A 21,528-nucleotide genomic window follows, 5' to 3' on the forward strand; every position below is an offset into this window, starting at 1 on the left:
GGTGTAGAGAGAGACTCACCCTGTCTCTGACCCCAGTGTAGAGGGAGAGTCAGCCTGTGTCTGACCCCGGTGTAGAGGGAGAGTCACCCTGTGTCTGACCCTGCTGTAGAGAGTCACCGTGTGTCTGAGCCCAGTGTCGAGGGAGTGTCTCTCTGTCCCTGGTAGCGTGTGTTTAGAAATAACACACACTGGAACAGTGAGAGTCTGGACACGTCTGAATGTTGATGGAAATGCTCTCACACAGCCCAAAGGGCAAAACACCTCCCAGCAGTTCAATCCATCCTCTGGAAACATTCCCTTGGGACAACCATGCCATGCAGGGAGAATGTAGTTAGTTGTGGATCTGACATGGGACAGTTGAATCAGTTTGTGGACTGACAAGGGACTGTACGATCAGTCCTAATATGGGGCAATGGGCTTATTTTGGGGACTGACACAGGGCTGTGGGGAGAGAGTGGGGCAGTGGGATTAGTTTGGGGACTGACACAGTGCTGTAAAATCAGTTTTGGGGACTAAAATCAGGCAGTGGGATTAGTTTGGGGACTCACACAGGGCTGTGTGGAGGTACTGGGGCAGTGGGATTATTTTGGGCATGACACGGCTGTAAAATCAGTTTTGGGTACTGACACTGGGCCGTGGGATTAGTTTGGGGACTGACATAGGGCTGTGGGGAGAGAGTGGGACAGTGGGATTAGTTTGGGGACTGACACAGGACTGTGGGGAGAGAGTGGGACAGTGGGATTAGTTTAGGGACTGACACAGGGCTGTGGGGAGAGACTGGGACAGTGGGATTAGTTTGGGGACTGACACAGGGTTGTGGGGAGAGAGTGGGACAGTGGGATTAGTTTGGGAACTGACACAGGGTTGTGAGGAGAGTGGGACAGTTGGATTAGTTTGGGGACTGACACAGGGTTGTGGGGAGAGAGTGGGGCAGTGGGATTAGTTTGGGGACTGACACAGGGTTGTGGGGAGAGAGTTGGGCAGTGGGATTAGTTTGGGGACTGACACAGGGTTGTGGGGAGACAGTGGGACAGTGGGATTAGTTTGGGGACTGACACAGGGTTGTGAGGAGAGTGGGACAGTGGGATTAGTTCGGGGACTGACACAGGGCTGTAGGGAGAGAGTGGGACAGTGGGATTAGTTTGGGGACTGACACAGGGCTGTGGGGAGAGAGTGAGGCAGTGGGATTAGTTTGGGGACTGACACAGGGCTGTGGGGAGAAGGCGGGACAGTGGGATCAGCTTGTGAACTGACACAGGGCTGTGGGGAGGGCACTGTGCAGGTTGGGATGATGTTACTCCCCAGTCGCACACCGCCAGCGTTTTTCAGTGTGTGAGACTCCGCTGTCGGGCTCTGAGATTATGCCAACAGGGTGGTTGCTATGGAGACCCAGTAAATTAACACACAAATACTGCACTCCCTGAAGGAAATTAACCTTTCCACTGCCAAACGCTCCATGCCCCCCTGTCTGGTCTGTCTGAATATTGCCCACCCTGCCCCTCTATTTCTCCAGTAGTGCCTCCCTCACCTTAAATTGCTCGCCACAGACAGGGAGATGGTACTCAATGGATCTTCCCATTTCTGGTTCCCAAACGAAGCACCCCCACTCTGATCAGCACCTGAACCAAGATGGTCCCATTTTAGCCCATATCCCTCCAACCAGGGGTTCCCAAACTTCTTTTACACCATGGACCCCTACCAGTAACTGAGGGGTCCATGAACCCCAGGTTGGGAACCCCTGCTCTATAAGTTCACCCCTCCATCTGCCACCCTCCAAGGAACCAATTCCTAGCCTGTCCAAACTCAGTCCCTTGAGTCCTGGAAAGATCTTGTTCTGCCCTCTTTCCAGTTTGACATTGTTCCAACAGCAGAGTTGGGAATCCCTTGCTCCATAAAATCACCCCTCCATCTGCTACCCTCCACGGAATAAAGTCCTAGCCTGTCCAAAGTCTGCCCACAACTTATTCCCTTGAGTCCTGGAAACATCTTGTTCTGCACTCCTTCCAGTTTCACATCGTTCCCATGGCAGGGTGACCAAGACTGAACTGGTGTGGCTTCTTGCACACGAGCATGATGACATCACAAACTTTATACCGCAGGTCCAGGCATAAGAAAAAGTTGGGAATCTCTGCTCTAAATCTCTCCCACCCGTGTACCTGCCTCAACCACTTCCTCTGGCAGCTCATTCCACATAATGACCACACTCTGTGTGAAGCTGCCGCCCCTCGGGTCACCTTTAAATCTCTCCCCTCTTACTATCGCTCTCTGCTTGCTGCAGGAGAAAGAAGGTACAAGAGTCTCAGGACTTGCACTACTGGGATCAGGAATAGCTACTACTGTCAACTGTCAAGCTCTTGAACAAAAGGGGGCTAACTACACTCACTTGCCCAACCATTGGGATGTTCCCCCAGCCAATGATCTCACTTTCAAGGACGCTTTATCTCAAAGTATGTTTCATTTTCAAAGAATGAATAAATTATACAACCTTGAGATTTGTCTGCTTACAGGCAGCCACAAAGCAAGAAACCCAAAAGATCCCGGTTTTAAAAAAAGAACAACACCCAATACGCAGAGAGAATAAAAACACAAATTATGCAAACAATAAAGTAAGCATCAGCATTTGGAACAAAATTGAGTCGTTATCTCGTGCTCTCGTTATTTATTTATATTTGCATTTGCACAGTTTGTTGTCTTCTGCACTCTGGTTGATCTTTCACTGATCCTGTTTACAGTTACTATTCTATAGATTTGCTGGGTATGCCCGCAGGAAAGTGAATCTCAGGGTTGTATCTGGTGACATATATGTACTTTGATACTACATTTACTTAATTACGTTACATTCCTGCCCCCTGGTTCGTGATTCCCCATCTCTTGGATACACTGACTGCATCTATCCTATCCAGGCCCCTCGTGACTCTGTACCTTTCCATGAAGTCACTCTTCACTCTGTAATCTCCATAATATAAATCCTAGCCTGTGCAATCTCTCCCTATGACTCAGTCGCTCAAGTCCTGGCAACGTCCTCGTAAATCTCCTTGTTGTGCATTGAATATTTAATATATGAGTAACATTTTGTGTGTGTAACAATTATATGGCAATATAACAGACACATACACACACAGTACTATATATATTGGTTGATTAAGCTTTGGTTGATTACTTCATTACAGGCTATATGTGTAAATAAATGTTGAGGCTTTATAAAGCACTGGTGAGGCCTCACTTGGGGTATTGTGAGCAGCTTGGGAAGAGGTTTCAGAGGAGGTTCACAAAAATGATTCCAGGGTTGAATGGCTTGTCATATGAAGAGCTTTGATGGCTCTGGGCCTGTATTCACTAGAATTCAGAAGAATGAGGGGTGACTTCATTGGAACCTGTCGGATAGCGAAAGGCCTCGATGAGTGGATGTGGAGAGGATGTTTCCTACGGTGGGGGAGTCTAAGACCAGAGGACACAGCCTCGGAAGTGAGAGGCATCATTTCAGAACAGGAATGCAGAGGAAGTTCTTTAGCTAGAGGGTGATGAATCTGTGGAATTCGTTGCCACAGGTGGCTGTGGAGGCCAAGTCATTGGGTACATTTAAGGCAGAGGTTGATAGATGCTTGATTAGTCAGGGCCTGAAGGGATGTGGAGGGTGGAGAATGGGCTGGAGAGGGAAAGTGGATCAGCCATGATGAATTGGAAGCCTCCAAGGGGACCATAACCTCGTCATGGTTCAGGGGCTTGCGTGCCTCAATGACCCAGAGGCTGGAGTCAGGGCTTTATGCTTTGTCCCTTGGTAGGGTCACCCATGCCAAGCAGATCAAAGGGTACAGGCCAGACCAAGAGTGGACCACTGGTCCTCCAAGTGTGGGGGGGTTCAACTCAGAGCAGAGTCAAACCCTGACAAAGTTGTTACGGAAACAGCAATGAAGAATCCTTCCACAGCTGAGTGCGACGGTATTCCTGAGTCTCCCCCAGGCAGCTGCATGACTGACAGCAGTGGAAACGGGGAGGAGGCTACTGACACGATGGAGGGATTCCTGAACACTGCCAGAGACGGAGGACCTCCATTGCTACCCACAGATTCACAGTGAATCTGAGGAAATCAGAGGACGGCAATGGAGGCCAAATCATTGGGTGTATTTAAAGCAGGAGTCGATAGTTTCTTGATTAGAAGGGAGGAGAATGGGGTTGAGAGGGATAATGAATCAGCCATGATGGAATGACAGCAGCAGGCCCAATGGGCCAAATAGCCTCATGCTACTCCTGTGTTCTGTGGCCTAACATAACGTCCCAACTCCTGTACTCAGTGCCCCATCCAACAAAGGCCAGTGTGTGCCCTGTCTGTCCTGTGACACCACTTTCAGGGAACCAGGTTCAAAGTTCAATGCACATTTTTTTTTTACCAAAGTAGGAATGTCACCCGACACTACCTTGAGATTCATTTTCTTGCAGGCATTCACAGTAGGACAGAAAAATACAACAGAATCGATGAAAAATTATACACATAGACTGACAAACAACCAATGTGCAAAAGACCAGAAACTGTGCAAATAAAAAAACACATAATACTGAGAACACGAGTTGTAGAGTCCTTGAGATTGAGTCCTTAGCTTATATCTGTACCCCAGGACCCTCTGTCCAGCAACACTCCTCTGCGCACTGCCATTCACTGAAAGTCCTGTTCTAGTCTGACTTCCCAGAATGCAACACCTCACCATTCTCCGAACTGAAAGTCATTTGTTCACCCACTTACCCAGATGACCAAAAGATTCCCATATATTTTTTGACTGTCTACAACACCATTTTACTACTATCTGTAAACTTACGTGCCATGCCTTATACATTCATGTCCAAACTGTTCATAAAAGTAATGAACAAAGGTTCCAGCACCGATCCCTGTGGCACGCCACTAGTTCCAGTGTGAGAGACAACCCTTGATCATCACCCTTTGCTTCCTACTATTGAGCCAATTCCAAATCTGGCTCTCCCTGGATCCCATGCAATCTCGCCTTCCAGACTAGCCTGTCAAAGGCAGGCTCGTCAGAATCTCAGATGCTGATGAGGTGGTGTACAGGAGTGAGGCAGGTTGACTTGTTGAGTGGTGTCGCACCAACAACCATGGACTCAATGTTAACAAGACCAAGGAAATGATTGTGGACTTCAGGAAGGAGAAGTCAAGGAAACACACTGCAGTCCTCATCGGGGGATCAGTAGTGGAAAGGGAGAGCAGTTTCAAGCTCCTGGGTGTCAACGTCTCTGAAGATCTATCCTGGGCCACTGTTCTGTGAGAGCAGTCCGTTTTGCTTTTAGCACGTTTGGGTTCCAGCTAAAGGTAAGGGGCTACGTTGTTCAACTTAGGAATGTAGTGTCAGCCAATCAGGATGGTGGAATTGTGAGAAGGTTCTAGAGAATGCTGGGCAGAGAGGTTTTTGTGATACACACTGGTGTGGGTCAAGGTCTTTTGGCGGGAGGTGGGAGAACAGGAGTATGGTGTCCAGTTCTGGTCGCCTCATTATAGGAAGGATATGGAAGCATTGGAAAGGGTACAGAGGAAATTTACCAGGATGCTGCCTGGTTTAGAGAGTATGCATTGTGATCAGAGATTAAGGGAGCTAGGCCTTTACTCTTTGGAGAGAAGGAGGATGAGAGGAGACATGACAGAGGTGTACAAGATAATAAGAGGAATAGAGTGGATAGCCAGCGCCTCTTCCCCAGGGCACCACTGCTCAATACAAGAGAACATGGATTTAAGGTAAGGGTTGGGAAGTTCAGGGATATTAGAGGAAGGTTTTTTTTTACTCAGAGAGCAGGTGCTGCGTGGAATGCACTGCCTGAGTCAGTGGTGGAGGCAGATACACTAGTGAAATTTTAGAAACTACTAGACAGGTATATGGAGGAATTTAAGGAGGGGGGTGTTATATGAGAGGCAGGGTTTAAGGGTCAGCACAACATTGTGGGCCAAAGGGCCTTTACTGTGCTGTACTATTCTATGTTCTATAACACAGGAGGGAAGATGGCTGAGGAGGCTGTCCCTGTGCCACAAGGTGCTTTGTGCAGATGAATGGCTTCAAGAAGGAAGGACCTCCCTCCCGTGAGGGAGCCCATTTGTTCGAGATGGACGTCACGCAGACTGAGGGTCCAGCGCGCAAGTTAAAGACAACTTCAAGATGAGCTCCAATTTATGTGCACATTTGGATGGGGTTAACTGTAATGGGCCCTTTTTAATTTTCTTTTTCTTTTCTTTTTCCTACTGACTGTTCAATAAAGCAGAAATTTGTAAATATACTTTCCTTATAATTGTATGCAGTGCACAATCTGTTATTTCTTGTCGACGGGCAATTGCAAGTGGGCAACATTTACACGGTATTCGCTCAGATTGGTCATATCAACCCTAGAAGTACGGAGTTCGAGAAAGGAAGTTTTCTCACCGCTGAGTCCATTGGCTTGTTAGTGAGGGGCTAGTCGGTCGTGTTTATCCAGGTAAAAGGGGATTTCATTGTGGGGGCTTGACCGGGATCTGATTCGCTGTATCACTGTGTATTTGCTGTATGAATTGATAAGGCGGGTTGTGTGTTCAAGCCTGTGTTTAAACGAGTGTCCGGGAAAGTGATTAAGATATGTGATTATGGACATTGCAGAGATTAAGCTTTGGTTCGATGCAAAGAGATTAATCACAACTAATGCTTGTGTTCTGAGTGGTGTGGATATTCAGACAAATTGTTGCTTAGGGTTTTAAGTACCGTTAAAGTATTAGGGAAAGTTACCCTTGTTAAATGGTGTTTCGATCAATTGGCTGTAAGTTAGCCCAGAACAGCAAGGACGTTGCAGGAGTGGATCTGCCTGGTACGATTGGAGAGATGGGGCCATGGGCCATCCACACTTTTAGAGAAGAGGGGAAGGTAGCCAAGAGTGAATAATTGGGAGGTTCAGTATACCGTAGCTGAGGGTGGAGACTTTAAAGGCAAGTCGCTCTGGTTTCTGCACTGTGAGGGGAAAGAATAGTGTGAGGTGAAGGAACTCATGAGTCTTTCAGTGGTTGGTTTAAATCCTGAGCTCATTTTGACTATTACATCACTGGTTGATAAATGCAGAAGTGTATCTGCAGAAAGCCAAAGTTATTTTAGGCTGGGAGTGTTTTCTGGCATCAAGCCCACACCCAATGGGGAAGAAGAATATGAGGCTTGGGCTGAGTGGATGTCTCAGTTACTAGATGTGGCAGTGCTCACATAATATGAAAAAAACTGACTGATGGAGAGCTTAAGGGGCCTGACGGCTGATAATAGTGAGGTTCCTCAAAGCAGAGAATCAATTAGCTACATTGGCTAATTACAGCAAGCTCTGGAAGATGCTTTTGGCTCTGCTGGAAGTGCAGCCAATCTTAGAATGAAGTTTAGGCACGCGTTCCAGGAGGAAGGAGAGAAGATGCCTGCCTACATTTTCAGGTTAAAGAAGCTGTGGAAGCATTCAACTGTCTGAGAGAAATTGCTCGAGGATGGAGCAAGATGTGAGGGGCGCGCTGTCACATGATGTGATTGCTCTACCTATTCGAATGACCCACAGGATGCGCCCTCCCCCATCTCTTACCGAGTTACTCAGAGAAGTTAGAGAGGAGGAAAACGCGATGGAGGAGCGGGAAGCCTCCGTCAGCAGGGCGAAATCCTCGGTAGTAGCCTCTGCTGCTGAAGCAACCCCCGATGCCACACAAGTGGGGGTTTTGCAGGACGCCGGGCAAGATCTGAGGGCCGGAGTATTTCAGGTGATATCGGTTGGTGCTGCCACCTGGCAAGGCCGATAGGGGGCCACTGGTGGGACATACCGAGGAAAAGGGCTGCTACTGAGTGGGGTCCCTTGACCAGGGAAGTGACCGGTATTTTCTGTTACGACTGCGGAGAAAATGAACATTTCAAGCGGGAGTGTGAAGGACAGAAAAATCTTCGGAAAGTAAATCTGTGGTTAATCAAACAGATAAGAGGAAAAACTACAGAGGGACCCAGTAAAGAGACGGGCAGGCATTTTGGAGAGGATACATTCCTATCAGTGCATCAAGGGAAACACGAAAGCACAAAACACTATTCCTGAAGGCTTAGTGGGACCAAGCTTTGATCAGGATTGAATGTGTTTATGCTCGAGCCATACTTGACACAAGTTCTCAAGTTACTTTGCTTTGTAGATCCTTTTACAACATATATTTGATCCATTTCCATTGATGTCACTCAGTGCTGTTGAGATTCGGGTGCTTCGTACTGATTAGTACCCATATAACAGTTACTTGTCATCAAAGCTGGAGTTTTCAGAAGATGTTGCAGTAACCGAGACTGTTGACACGCCTGTGTTGGTCTGCCTGGATCCGGTTGAAAAGGGTGGGGCTTCCACTCTTGTGGAAACAAATACTGCTGTTGTGAGCAGGCTCGTGGGAGCATGCGAGGAGAGAAGTGGAGAGAACGTTTTGAAAACCTTGTCCATTCACCCTGGGTTCAGAGCGGCTTTTCAGAAAGTATAAGTTCCTCCTAAGCAAGAGGATGAGCAGAAATGAGGAACTGTGTGGTACACCCAGTCTAAACCTGTCCGTTACATCCTGGTGGAGTAGCTAGAGTGACAGGAAGCAAAATTGCCGGCATGTCCAAGCAATGGAAAAGCAGATTAACTGAGAAGATGTTGGGACGCGAAGATGCATTTTCTGCTGACGAGTCCGATGTTGGTTACTCCAGAAGTACATGTCACACTATTAGAGGGACCGAGGACACCTCTTTCTGAGAGAGGTCTCGCCGGCTAGCACCAGTGGAGGTTGAAGATGTTTGGCAGCACCTACTTAAACTGAAGGAAGTTAAGTTCAATCATGGAGCAGGGGGAATGGGAGCCGCTGGGAGACACAAGTAATAGACAGAAAGGGTCACAAGGGATGGTTGAAGCTGAAGGAGCTGAAGGTGGGGTAAGGAGATCTCAAAGAGTCAGGAAACCCCCAGACAGGCTGGCCTATGATGCACCAGGGGAAGAGAGTGTTGTGTCTATCCCCCTAGTGAGATATGTCACTACTATTTATGAATTGGATGTCCTGAGATCATGAAATTCCTTTGAAAACTGTGTTATTAATGATGAGTTGATAAATTTCAAAGTCATGAGGACATGACTATTTTTTGTAAGGGTGGGGGGGGGGCGGGGAAAAGAGTGTGATGTCCTGGTTAAGATTTTTACTGCTATGCTGCAGGTACAGTATGTCATTTTAGCAGTTCCTGTAAGAGCAGTTTGTTTAGATTAGATTAGATTAGATTAGATTCAACTTTATTGTCATTGTGCCAAGTACAGATACAAAGCCAATGAAATGCACCTGACCAGAAATGCAAAGAATAGTGTTATTTACAAAGTAACTGCGAATAAAAAAAGTGCTACAGCACACAAATATAAAAGTACTGAGACAGTACAATATGGATGCAATACTGCTTAGCGCTGTGATGAGAGGTTCTGCTTCTAGCATGTTAGGGTTTGAGCTAAAGGGGCTATGTTGTTCAGCTTAGGAATGGTGTGTCAGCCAATCAGGACGGTGGAATTGAGAGCAAGTTCCAGAGAACGCTGGGCAGAGAGGTGTCTGTAATGGACACTGGTGTCGGTCGAGGTCTTTTTTGGGGGGGGAGCTGGGAGAAGACAGTTGGGAAGATGGCTGAGGATGTTGTCCCTGTAGCACAAGGTGCTTTGTGCAGATGAATGACCTCAAGGAGGAAGGACCAATGCTCCCGCGGGGGAGCCTGTTTGTTTGAGATGGATTTCAAGTGACATTTGGAAGGTCGTGTGTGCTTTCACACAGACTGAGGGTCCAGTCTGTGAGTTAAAGACAACTTCAAGATGAGCTCCAACTTGTGTGTACAGTTGGACTGCGCTGACTGTAATGGGCCCTTTTTATTTTTTCTTTTTAACCATAAAGCACACGGTATTGGGGGTAAGGTATTGGTGTGGGTGGAGAGTTGGTTAGCAGACAGGAAGCAAAGAGTGGGAATAAACGGGACCTTTTCAGAATGGCAGGCGGTGACTAGTGGAGTACCGCAAGGCTCAGTGCTGGGACCCCAGTTGTTTACAATATATATTAATGACTTGGATGAGGGAATTAAATGCAGCATCTCCAAGTTTGCGGATGACACGAAGCTGGGTGGCAGTGTTAGCTGTGAGGAGGATGCTAAGAGGATGCAGGGTGACTTGGATAGGTTGGGTGAGTGGGCAAATTCATGGCAGATGCAATTTAATGTGGATAAATGTGAAGTCATCCACTTTGGTGGCAAAAATAGGAAAACAGATTATTATCTGAATGGTGGCCGATTAGGAAAAGGGGAGGTGCAACGAGACCTGGGTGTCATTATACACCAGTCATTGAAAGTGGGCATGCAGGTACAGCAGGCGGTGAAAAAGGCGAATGGTATGCTGGCATTTATAGCGAGAGGATTCGAGTACAGGAGCAGGGAGGTACTACTGCAGTTGTACAAGGCCTTGGTGAGACCACACCTGGAGTATTGTCTGCAGTTTTGGTCCCCTAATCTGAGGAAAGACATCCTTGCCATAGAGGGAGTACAAAGAAGGTTCAACAGATTGATTCTTGGGATGGCAGGACTTTCATATGAAGAAAGACTGGATGAACTGGGCTTGTACTCGTTGGAATTTAGAAGATTGAGGGGGAATCTGATTGAAACGTATAAGATCCTAAAGGGATTGGACAGGCTAGATGCAGGAAGATTGTTCCCGATGTTGGGGAAGTCCAGAACAAGGGGCCACAGTTTGAGAATAGAGGGGAAGTCTTTTAGGACCGAGATTAGGAAAAACTTCTTCACACAGAGAGTGGTGAATCTGTGGAATTCTCTGCCACAGGAAACAGTTGAGGCCAGTTCATTGGCTATATTTAAGAGGGAGTTAGATATGGCCCTTGTGGCTACGGGGGTCAGGGGGTATGGAGGGAAGGCTGGGGCGGGGTTCTGAGTTGGATGATCAGCCATGATCATAATAAATGGCGGTGCAGGCTCGAAGGGCCAAATGGCCTACTCCTGCACCTATTTTCTATGTTTCTATGTTTCTATATAACCTTATAACAATTACAGCACAGAAACAGGCCATCTCAGCCCTTCTAGTCCATGCCGAACTCTTACTCTCAGCTAGTCCCACCGACCTGCATTTAGCCCATAACCCTCCATTCCTTTCCTGTCCATATAGTTGTCCAATTTAACTTTAAACGACTGTTCTTACTTTGAGTAACTGTTCCTACTAACTGTTCAATCAAGCTGAAGTCTGTAAACATACTTTCTTTATAATTGTATGCGGTGTACAATCTGTTATTTCTTGCCGACGGGCAATTGCAAGTGGGCAGCATTTACACAGTATTCGCTCAGATTGGGGTGGGGTGGTGGGGGGGGGGTCGAAACATCTTTGCTCTTCCAGTCTGGTAAGACCCTAGACATACGGAGTTCGAGGAAGGTAGTTTTCTCAACACTGAGTCAATTTCCTTGCTAGTGAGGAGCTAACCTGCCACGTTTCTACAGATGCCCGGTAAAAAGGCGTTTCACAAAGAAACCACAACAGCGGCTGTACTTCATTAGGGTTTTGAGGGGATTTGATACGTCGGCAAACGCTCCAGCAAATCTATACAGGTGTACCGTGGTGAGCATTCTAACTGGCTGCATCACCGTCTGGTATGGAGGGGCCACTGCACAGGATCAGAAAAGGCTGCAGAGGGTAGAAGACCTGGCCAGCTCCAACACAGACATTGTCCCCCCCAGCACTGAGGCCATCTTCACTGTTGCCTTAAAAAGGCAGCTTCCATAATTAGGAACTGCTCACACCCATGCCATACCCTCTTATCACCACCATCAAGAGATACAGGAACCTAAAGACAAACACTGAACGGCTTCTTCCCCTCCGCCATCAGATTTCTGAACGGACATTGAACCCAACCATAGCTCACTGTTTTTGTTTGCTTCCTGCACACTTGTTCAATCTTTATGCAGTGCACATCTCTTGTTGCACATTTTTATGTGTGGCACAAAGACTGCTGCCACAGGACACCGCACAGGATCGAAAGTTGCAGAAAGTTGGGAACTCAGCCAGCTCCATCACGGCCACTATCCACCCAGCACCCAGGGCACCTTCAAGGAGCTGTGCCTCAAGTAGGCAGCCTCCATCACTGAGGACCCCACGATCACCCAGGACATGCCCTCTTCTCATTGCTACCATCAGGGAGGAGGTACAGAAGCACGAAGGCACACACTCAACGTTTCAGGAACAGCTTTTTCCTCTCCGCCATCAGATTTCTGAATGGACAATAAACCCATGCACGCTACCTCAGCATTTTTACTCTCTTTTTGCACCACTTATATAGTATTTTAATATATACCTCAGATTTCACAACATATGCCAATTCAGGTTCTGATATGGACAATGTCCTCTGCCCTATCTATCCTTTTGGTTAACCTCTTCGAGGGACTCCAAGACTTTTGTCAGACAAGATTTCCCACAGACACACACAAAGCCCTGCTGACTGTCCATAGTCCGATGTTGCCTATCCAAAGGTTGATGGACCCTGCTCCACAGAATCCCTGCAGTAACTTGCCCGACACATCGAACTAAACACCCTGGCTTGCCGATGCTGCCCTTCCTAAACAACAGAATGGCATTAGCCATGTCTTTCGGAACTTCAATTGGTGAACGATGGAGGTAATATTGCTGCAGTTTTGACTCTGGTCTTCCCACAGAGTCCAAGGATGCACTGGGTCAGGCCCCGGTGATATATCCACCACAGTGTGTGTCCAGGGAGAATTGGAAGATCCTGTGGAGTCTCTTTGCAGTCTCCACCACCACCTTCCTCTTCAAATGATGATGCATCCCCTCTGGATCAGAAGACTTGTTTACTTAAACGATCATAGCATTTCTGGAGTTCCGATTGAGATTTGGGCGGCAACCTCTTCCTTAGTTAAAAAAAAACATTCAGTGTTCTTTCTGTGTCTTTTAATCAGCCTCAGTCCCTGCTATGAACATGACTTCAGTAAGGTCGTTGGTGAAGAAGACAAGTGCAATGTTAGTATTCATTTCGAGAGGACTAGAATGTAAAAGGAAGGATATAATGTCCAGGCTTTATAAGGCATTGGTCAGACCATGTTTGGAGCATTATAAGCAGTTTTGGCACTCTCCTCTAAGAAAGGATGTGCTGGCATTGGAGAGGGTCCAGAAGAGATTTACAGAATGATCCTGGGAATTAAAGATTTAATGTATGATGGCTCTGAGCCTGTACTCGCTGGAGTTTAGAAGAACGGGGGAAGGTGGGGGGGAGGGTGTGCTGGCATTGGAGAGGGTCCAGAGGAGATTTATAGAGTGATCCTGAGAATTAATGTATGAGGAGCATTTGATGGTTCTGAGCCTGTAATGGCTGGAGCTTAGAAGAACGGGGGAGGGGGTGGAATCTCATTGAAACTTTTCAAATATCGAAAGGCTTAGATAGAGTGGACATGGCGAGGATGCTTCCTACAGTGGGCACAGCCTCAGAATAGAAGGGTGGCACTTGAGGACAGAGATGAGGATGAATTTCTTTAGCCAGAAGGTGGTGAATCGGTGGAATTCATTGCAATGGACGGCTGTGGAGGCCAAGTCACTGGGTGTATTTAAATCAGAGATTGATAGTTCCCTGGTTAGGAATGGAGTCGAAGGTTATGGAGCAAAGGCAGGAGAATGGAATTGGGAGGGATATTAAATCAGCCATACTAGAATGATGGAACAGCTCGATGGGCTGAATGGCCTAATCTGCTCCTATATTGTAACTCCGCTCCATTTGGCAAAAGCACAATTTCCTGGTGGCCAGCCACTTTAATTCCTATCCCTATTCCTGCTCCGACATGTCGGTCCATGGCCTCCTCGTTTGTCGAGGTGAGGCCACTCTCAGGGTGGAGGAGCAACACCCTATATTCCCTTTAGCTAACCTCCAACCTGACGGAACGAGCATCGGTTTCTCATTCTGGTGATCTTTTACTCTCCCCCTTCCCTCTTCTTCCGTTCCACAGACTGGCCTCTTACCTCATTACCTGTGTATCGCTTCCCCCCAGTGCCCCTTCCCCTTCCCTTTCTCCCACGGTCCCCTCTCCCCTCAGATTCCTTCATCTTCGGCCGTTGACCTTTCCCACCCACCTGGCTTCACCCGTCACCTTCTAGCCAGCCTCTCTACCTTTTTATTCTGGCATCCTCCCCCTTCCTTCTCCGTCCTGAAGAAGGGTCTCGGCCCAAAACGCCCACTGTCTATTCATTTTCATGGACGCTGCCTGACCTGCTGAGTTCCTCCGGCAGAGTGTGAGTGTGTGTGTGTGTGTGTGTGTGTGTGTGTGTGTGTGTGTGTGTGTGTGTGTGTGTGTGTGTGAGTGTGTGAGTGTGTGTGTGTGTGTGTGTGTGTGTGTGTGTGTGTGTGTGTGTGTGTGTGTTACGATAATGTACAAATACCTCCTCCCTGCTAATTTGTTTGTGGTCCAAGGCACCACCATTCACTTGTGCCTGGTCCTTGGCTCCAGTACTCTTCTCCGCGGTAAATACTGACCATGTATTGCAATGTACCGCTGCCACAAAACAACAAATTTCACAACATATGCCGGTGATATTAAACCTGATTCTGAAATACTCTGGGAAGAGCTGACTTTCTCCTGTAGCTCAACACTGATCTAAAAAGGGACCTACTTGATCCCTCTTGAGCCATCCGAATCAGAATCACCTTTAATATCTCACCACACATCAAAGTTGCTGGGAAGAGGTACAGCCGACGTTTCGGGCCGAGACCCTTCGTCGGGACTAACTGAAGGAAGAGTGAGTAAGGGATTTGAAAGTGGGAGGGGGAGGGGAGATCCAAAATGATAGGAGAAGACAGGAGGGGGAGGGACGGAACCAAGAGCTGGACAGGTGATAGGCAAAAGGGATATGAGAGGATCATGGGACAGGAGGCCAGGGAGAAAGATGGGGGGGGGGACACAGAGGATGGGCAAGGGGTATATAGTGAGAGGGACAGAGGGAGAAAAAGGAGAGAGAGAGAGAGAGAGAGAGAAAGAATGTGTGTATATAAATAAATAACGGATGGGGTACGAGGGGGAGGTGGGGCATTAGCGGAAGTTAGAGAAGTCAATGTTCGTGCCATCAGGTTGGAGGCTACCCAGACAGAATTATAAGGTATTGTTCCTCCAACCAGAGTGTGGCTTCATCTTTACAGTAGAGGAGGTCGTGGATAGACATATCAGAATGGGAATGGGACGTGGAATTAAAATGTGTGGCCACTGGGAGATCCTGTTTTCTCTGGCGGACAGAGCATAGGTGTTCAGCAAAATGATATCCCAGTCTGCCTTGGGTCTCGCCAATATATAGAAGGTCACATCGGGAGCACCGGCTGCAGCATATCACCCCAGCCGACTCACAGGTGACTTCTCTAACTTCTGCTAATGCCCCACCTCCCCCTTGTACCCCATCCGTTATTTATTTATATACACACATTCTTTCTCTCTCTCTCCTTTTTCTCCCTCCATCCCTCTCACTATACCCCTTGCCCAACCTCTGGGTTTCCCCCCCTCCCCCTTTTCCTTCTCCCTAGGCCTCCTATCCCATGATCCTCTCGTATCCCTTTTGCCAATCACCTGTCCAGCTCTTGGCTCCATCCCTCCCCCTCCTGTCTTCTCCTATCATTTTGGATCTCCCCCTCCCCCTCCCACTTTCAAATCTCTGACTAGCTCTTCCTTCAGTTAGTCCTGACGAAGGGGTCTCGGCCCGAAACGTCAACTGTACCTCTTCCTAGAGATGCTGCCTGGCCTGCTGCATTCACCAGCAACTTTGATGTGTGTTGCTTGAAATTCCAGCATCTGCAGAATTCCTCGTGTGCACGTTTAATATCTCTGGCATATGTCGTAAAAATTTGTTGCTTTTGCAGCCGCAGTACATTACAATACATAATAAAAACTGTTAAATACAGTAAACATATATACAAGTTAAATCACATAAGTAGTGTCAGAAAAATGCAGTGAGGTAGTGTTCGTGAGTTCAATGTTCATTCAGAAATCTGAATTGTTGGGTGTGTGCCTTCGGACTCAATGAGAACAGGGCATGTCCTGGGTGATGGGGGTCCTTAAGTCAGGTCAAGTCACTTTTTAATTGTCATTTCAACCATAACTGCTGGTACAGAACATAGTAAAAATGAGACAATATTTTCCAGGAGCGTGGTGCTCCATGAAACAATACAAAAACTACACTAGACTACAGACACGAGGAAATCTGCAGATGCTGGAATTTCAAGCAACACACGTAAAAGTTGCTGGTGAACGCAGCAGGCCAGGCAGCATCTCTAGGAAGAGGTGCAGTCGACATTTCGGGTCTCCCCCTCCCCCTTTCAAATCTCTTACTAGCTCTTCTTTCAGTTAGTCCTGACGAAGGGCCTCGGCCCGAAATGTCGACTGCACCTCTTCCTAGAGATGCTGCCTGGCCTGCTGCGTTCACCAGCAACTTTGATGTGTGTTACTAGACTACAGATCTATTCAGGACTGCATAAAGTGCACAAAACAGTGCAGGTACTACAATAAATAATAAACAAGACAATAGGCACAGTAGAGGGCAGTAGGTTGGTGTCAGTCCAGGCTCTGGGTATTGAGGAGTCTGATGGCTTGGGGGAAGAAACTGTTACATAGTCTGGTCGTAAGAGCCTGAATGCTTTGGTGCCTTTTTCCAGATGGCAGAGTGGAGAAGAGTTGATATGAGGGGTGGGTGGGGTCCTTCACAATGCTATTTGCTTTGCGGATGCAGCGTGTGGTGTGAATGATGGATGCCGCCTCTTTGAGGCACCGCTCCTGGGAGATGTCCTGGATGCTGAGCAGGCTGCTGCACATGGTGGAGATGACTGGGTTTACATATACTGAATGTGAGTTTCCAAAGAATCTACTGGGATTTTCCTGCCTGATCCACCGCACGCCTTCTCTTTGCTCTCCTAAGTGCACTCCGCAGAAAAGGCCCTTTGGCCCACAACGTCGAGCCAAATTAATTAAACTAGCAATCAAACGCCCAAGTAATCTAACCCCGCCTGCCTACGCAACGTCCATACTGTGACGGAGGGAGCGCGGTAAACACACTCCTGACAAACACGCATTTATTTACACACGTACAGACATCGCCTCAGCTGCCGCACTTCAATGTCTTGCCCCGGTACGTTCTTATGATGGGTCCCGATCCAAGCTGATGCGCCCGGGCTGGATTCCCCGGCATATACAGCAGAATATTCCAATTCCTTAGGAATGGGGATGTGCAAATCTGTACCTATTTATACTATATTTAAGACTGATACCCCTGTTTATTTTGTAAAATTACTGTAACTACATTGTGGGGTCCATCAAGTCCTACGTTAACTTTGTTGGTAATTAAAGATGCCGATTTCAAGGAACTCTTTGCTCTCAGTGAGAGCCACCATGTGTTCACACTATACAGATAGTGTGGAGCTACGTGTGTTTTCTAGTAAATATTGGCAGTTTTCTTGTCGCTTCTTTTTGTAAACTTGATTTTTGACGCACTTAGTAAACACACTTGCACTATAGTGCGAAGCAACTCCAGCCACCTTTTTCTTCAGTCATAATCCACATATCTAATACACGCCCTTCCATTTTCTGCACGTAAGAGCCTCTTAAATGCCTTTATCGTCTCTGCCCCCACAACCGCCCAGGCAACGCTTTCCAGGCACCGAACACTCTGTTGAGAGGAAAACTTGCCCCACACATCCCCTTTCAAACATACTTCTGCTCACCTTAAATGCATGCTCTCAACCATCAGGCTCTTCAACAAGAGGGGATAACTTCACTCAGCTTCATTTTCCCTGTCATTGAAATGGCCATCAATGGTTGAGTCCCCACAACCATTGGACTCTCTCCATCTCAAGTTCTCGTTATTTATTGTTTATTTATTTATATTTTGTTTTATATTTATTTATATTTATATTTGTGGGCATGTGGCCAAGTGGTTAAGGCATTGGACTAGCTACCTGAAGGTCGTGAGTTCGAGCCCCAGCCGAGGGAACGTGTTGTGTCCTTGAGCAAGGCACTTAATCACACATTGCTCTGCGACGACACTGGTGCCAAGCTGTATGGGTCCTAATGCCCTTCCCTCGGACAACATTGGTGTCATGGAGAGGGGAGACCCCCAGCATGGGCAACTGCCGGTCTTCCATACAACCTTGCCCAGGCCTGTGCCCTGGAGAGCGAAGACTTTCCAGGTACAGATCCATCGTCTCGCAAGACTAATGGATGCCTTAAATTTATATTTGCATTTGCACAGTTTATCTTCTGCACTCTGGTTGATCTTTCATTGATCCTGTTATAGTTACTACTCCGTTGACTCGCTGAGTACGCCCACAGGAAAACAAATCTCAGGGCTGTATATGGTGACATATTTGTACTTTGACAATAAAATTTACTTTGACCCTTTTCTACAGAGCAGACGTTTTGACCCTGGAAAACGGCTATCAGCTCCTTTGATGCCTCTCAGTCTTATAAACCATTCTCAGCTCTCCCCTCAGCCTCCGTTGTTCCCAAGAAAACAACCTCTCATGCCCTCTAATCCAGGTGAACCTCTCCTGCACCCTCTCCCAAGCCTCCACATCCCTCCTGAAATGGGGCAACCAGAATTCACTGCAATACTTCAAATGCAGTCTAGCCAGAGTTTTATAAAGTTGCAATGTAAATTCCTGACTCCTGAACTCAATGCTTTGACTTATAAAGGCTAGCATGCCGAATGCCTTTATAACTGCCCTGGCGACATACAGCCACTCTTAGGGAGCTGTGGACTTGGACCCCAAGATCCCCCTGTACATCAACTTTATTAACAGTCCTACCATCAATGTGTACCGCTCCCTTCCTAGGCTTACACCTCCCTGGATTGAGTAGCATCCATCATTTCTCTGACCACATCTACAACTCAACCATATCCCACTGTACCATTTGGCAAACTCCTGCACTGTGCACAACGCCACCACCTTCGTGCTAACCCGTCAGCACACCGATGCATGCTTCCACGTACTCCCCGCCCCACGACACGCGGCAGGGGAGGGGGGCAGGGGGAGGGTACCCACCGAATATTGTCAGATCGCCCCAGGAGGAAGTAGCAGGGCTCCCCGTGCCTGGAGTTGGTGACACAGACGGACATGTTGGAGGGGCTCCTCGCTAAGAGATGGACAGAGACAGAGAGAGGGAGAGAGACAGAGAGACGGAGAGAAAGAGAGAGACAGAGAGAGAAAAAGAGAGAAAGAGAGACAGAGGGAGAGAGACAGACACAGAGAGAGGGGGAGACAGAGAGAAAGAGAGAGACAGAGAGAGAGAGAGAGAGAGAGAGGGAGGGAGGGAGAGAGAAGGAGAGGGGTAGGAGAGAGGGGGGGAGGGGGAGGAGAGAGGGGGGAGGGGGAGGAGAGAGAGAGGGGCAGAGAGGGATGGAGACGGAGACAGAGACAGAGAGGCAGGGAGAGAGAGAAAGATTCAGAGACAGAGTCAGACAGAGGGAGAGAGAGTCACAGAGAGAGACAGAGACAGAGACAGAGAGAGAGAGACAAAGAGGGAGATGGAGAGACAGAGGGGGATGGAGAGAGAGAGGGGCAGAGGGGGTTGGTGACGGAGAATGGGGAGAGAGGGCAGGGGGTTGTGAGAGGGTGAGGAAGGGGGGTTGGAGGAGGGTTTGGGGGTTGGAGAGAGAGGCAGGTGGGGAGATAGAGTGAGAGAAAGAAAGACAGAGGGGGGAGAGAGAGGGGAACAGAGAGAGGGGGGGACAGGAGAAAAGGAGAGATGGAAGGGGTAAAGAGATTGAAGGAAGATAGTTAATCCCAGTGAAGTATTCAGAAAATAGACAAGCTGGAAACAGTTTTGACACAAGGAACGGAATTTGTTTAAACAGCCCCGAGGTGTGAGGAAGTCTAGAGCACCACCATGAGTAAAGCCACTGCCTCGGGCCCGAGGGATCTGGTTCGACCTCGAACTCCGCCAAGTCTGCGCCTTCTCCCTGTAACCACGTGGGTTTCTCCGGGTACTTCGGCTCCCCCCCACGTCCCAACGAACGTGCGGAAGGTAGCAGCTGCCCCGCAGAGTGTGGGTGAGGAGACCGGAGGGGGAAAGCGGGTGGGGTTTTGTGGAATGAACACTCCCAGAGCCTGCTTTGCATGCCGAGCATCTCCTTGTCACGGGCCCAGATTCGGAATGGAGGGTCTCTCCGGCCCGACGAGGAGCAGGCCGCTGCGGCTCTCCCTCTGGGAAGGAGGCACGCGATCGCGACACCGGGACTCACCGTATTCCGGGACCAGTCCGTTCCCGCAGCGCATCAGTAGCCGGAGGGAGGTGTGCGCCTGTTTGATCAGGTCGATAGCCCGGGAGTGCGTCAGCCCCAGGGTCTCCTCCCCGTTAATCTCCACCAGCTGGTCACCCACCTGCGGAGAACGACAGAGGGGTAGAGACATTGGGCACACACCCCTCGCCCTGACACCTGCCCGCCCCCTCGCTGCCACACCCCAGCACTCGCCTTGCCCCGGGCCCCGCATACCCGACATCGGCCCGGCCTCCCTCGCCGCCCAGCCCATCCGTCCCATCCCTGTCATACCCTGATTTTACCGCTGTTCATGGCCGGACCGCCTGCGATCATCCCCAGCACATACAGATCCATGTCGTACTCAGAGCCCCCTCGAACACTGAACCCAAAACCGGTCGGTCCTCGTTCCAGCTCCACGGTGTAGTACTCCAGGTCCTGGCGGGGCGAGAAAGATAGGGATGGGGGACGGGGGGAGGGAGAGGGGTTGGGGGAGGGGGGAAAGGGGGGAGGGGGAGAGGGGTTGGGGGTGAGAGTTGGGGAGAGGGGTTAGAGGGGTTAGAGAGTTGGGGAGAGAGGAGGGGAAGGGGAAGAGGGGAGGGGAAGGGGAAGAGGGGAGGGGAAGGGGAAGGGAAGGAGGAGGGGGGAGGGGGGAGGGGGAGGGGAGGGGAAGGGGGAAAGGTGTTAGAGGGGGAGAGGTGTCAGGGGAAATGGGGAGAAGAGTTAGAGGGGGAGAGTGAGGAGGGAGCAGAGAGGTGGAAGGTGCATGGTAAAGTGGAAGCAGGAGGGAAGAGGTGGGGGGAAGATAGTCAGGGGTGGGTTTGGCAAGGTAGCAGGGAAAGAAGAGTTGGAGAAGGAGGATATGAGTGGGAGGTGGGGAGGGAGGTGAGGTCACTACCAGAGGTAAGTGTGGAACTATTGAACATTATTCCCCAGCCAAAAGACCCAAAGACCCCAAAGTTTCCCTCCTCCCCTCCTTCAGGCACCTCCCTCTCCCTCCTCAACCTTGACTATTCCCAACACTCCGTATGGCTCCCCCCCTACAGCCACGCTCCCCACTCGCTCTCTCACCATCCCCCCAAACCAACTAACTCCCACCCTGGCCAGTGAAGGGCTCCCATTACCTGACTTGGTCCGATTCCGCTCGGATGTTTCCCGGAGCTGCGGGAGGAAAGAGAAGTTCTGGGAGTTAATGATCTGGGAACAGGGACTCCAGCCTCCTCCCCCCACCAGCCCCCCCCC

The 21,528-nt window shown here is 48.9% G+C and overlaps 1 protein-coding gene across 1 annotated transcript in view; it reads right to left on the minus strand.

Annotated features, from left to right (window-relative positions):
* Nucleotides 1–21,528, minus strand: part of LOC140190138 (membrane-associated guanylate kinase, WW and PDZ domain-containing protein 2-like) — a 48,054-nt gene that overhangs the window by 2,794 nt on the left and 23,732 nt on the right. The window contains exons 12-14 of the mRNA XM_072246649.1: nt 21,411–21,447; nt 20,581–20,724; nt 20,272–20,410 (exon numbers count right to left, since the gene is read on the minus strand). Coding sequence (XP_072102750.1) covers nt 20,272–20,410; nt 20,581–20,724; nt 21,411–21,447 — 320 coding nt within the window. The remainder of the gene's footprint in view (nt 1–20,271; nt 20,411–20,580; nt 20,725–21,410; nt 21,448–21,528) is intronic.

This window comes from Mobula birostris, chromosome 29, assembly GCF_030028105.1.
Source record: "Mobula birostris isolate sMobBir1 chromosome 29, sMobBir1.hap1, whole genome shotgun sequence".
Classification (NCBI taxonomy): Eukaryota; Metazoa; Chordata; class Chondrichthyes; order Myliobatiformes; family Myliobatidae; genus Mobula; species Mobula birostris.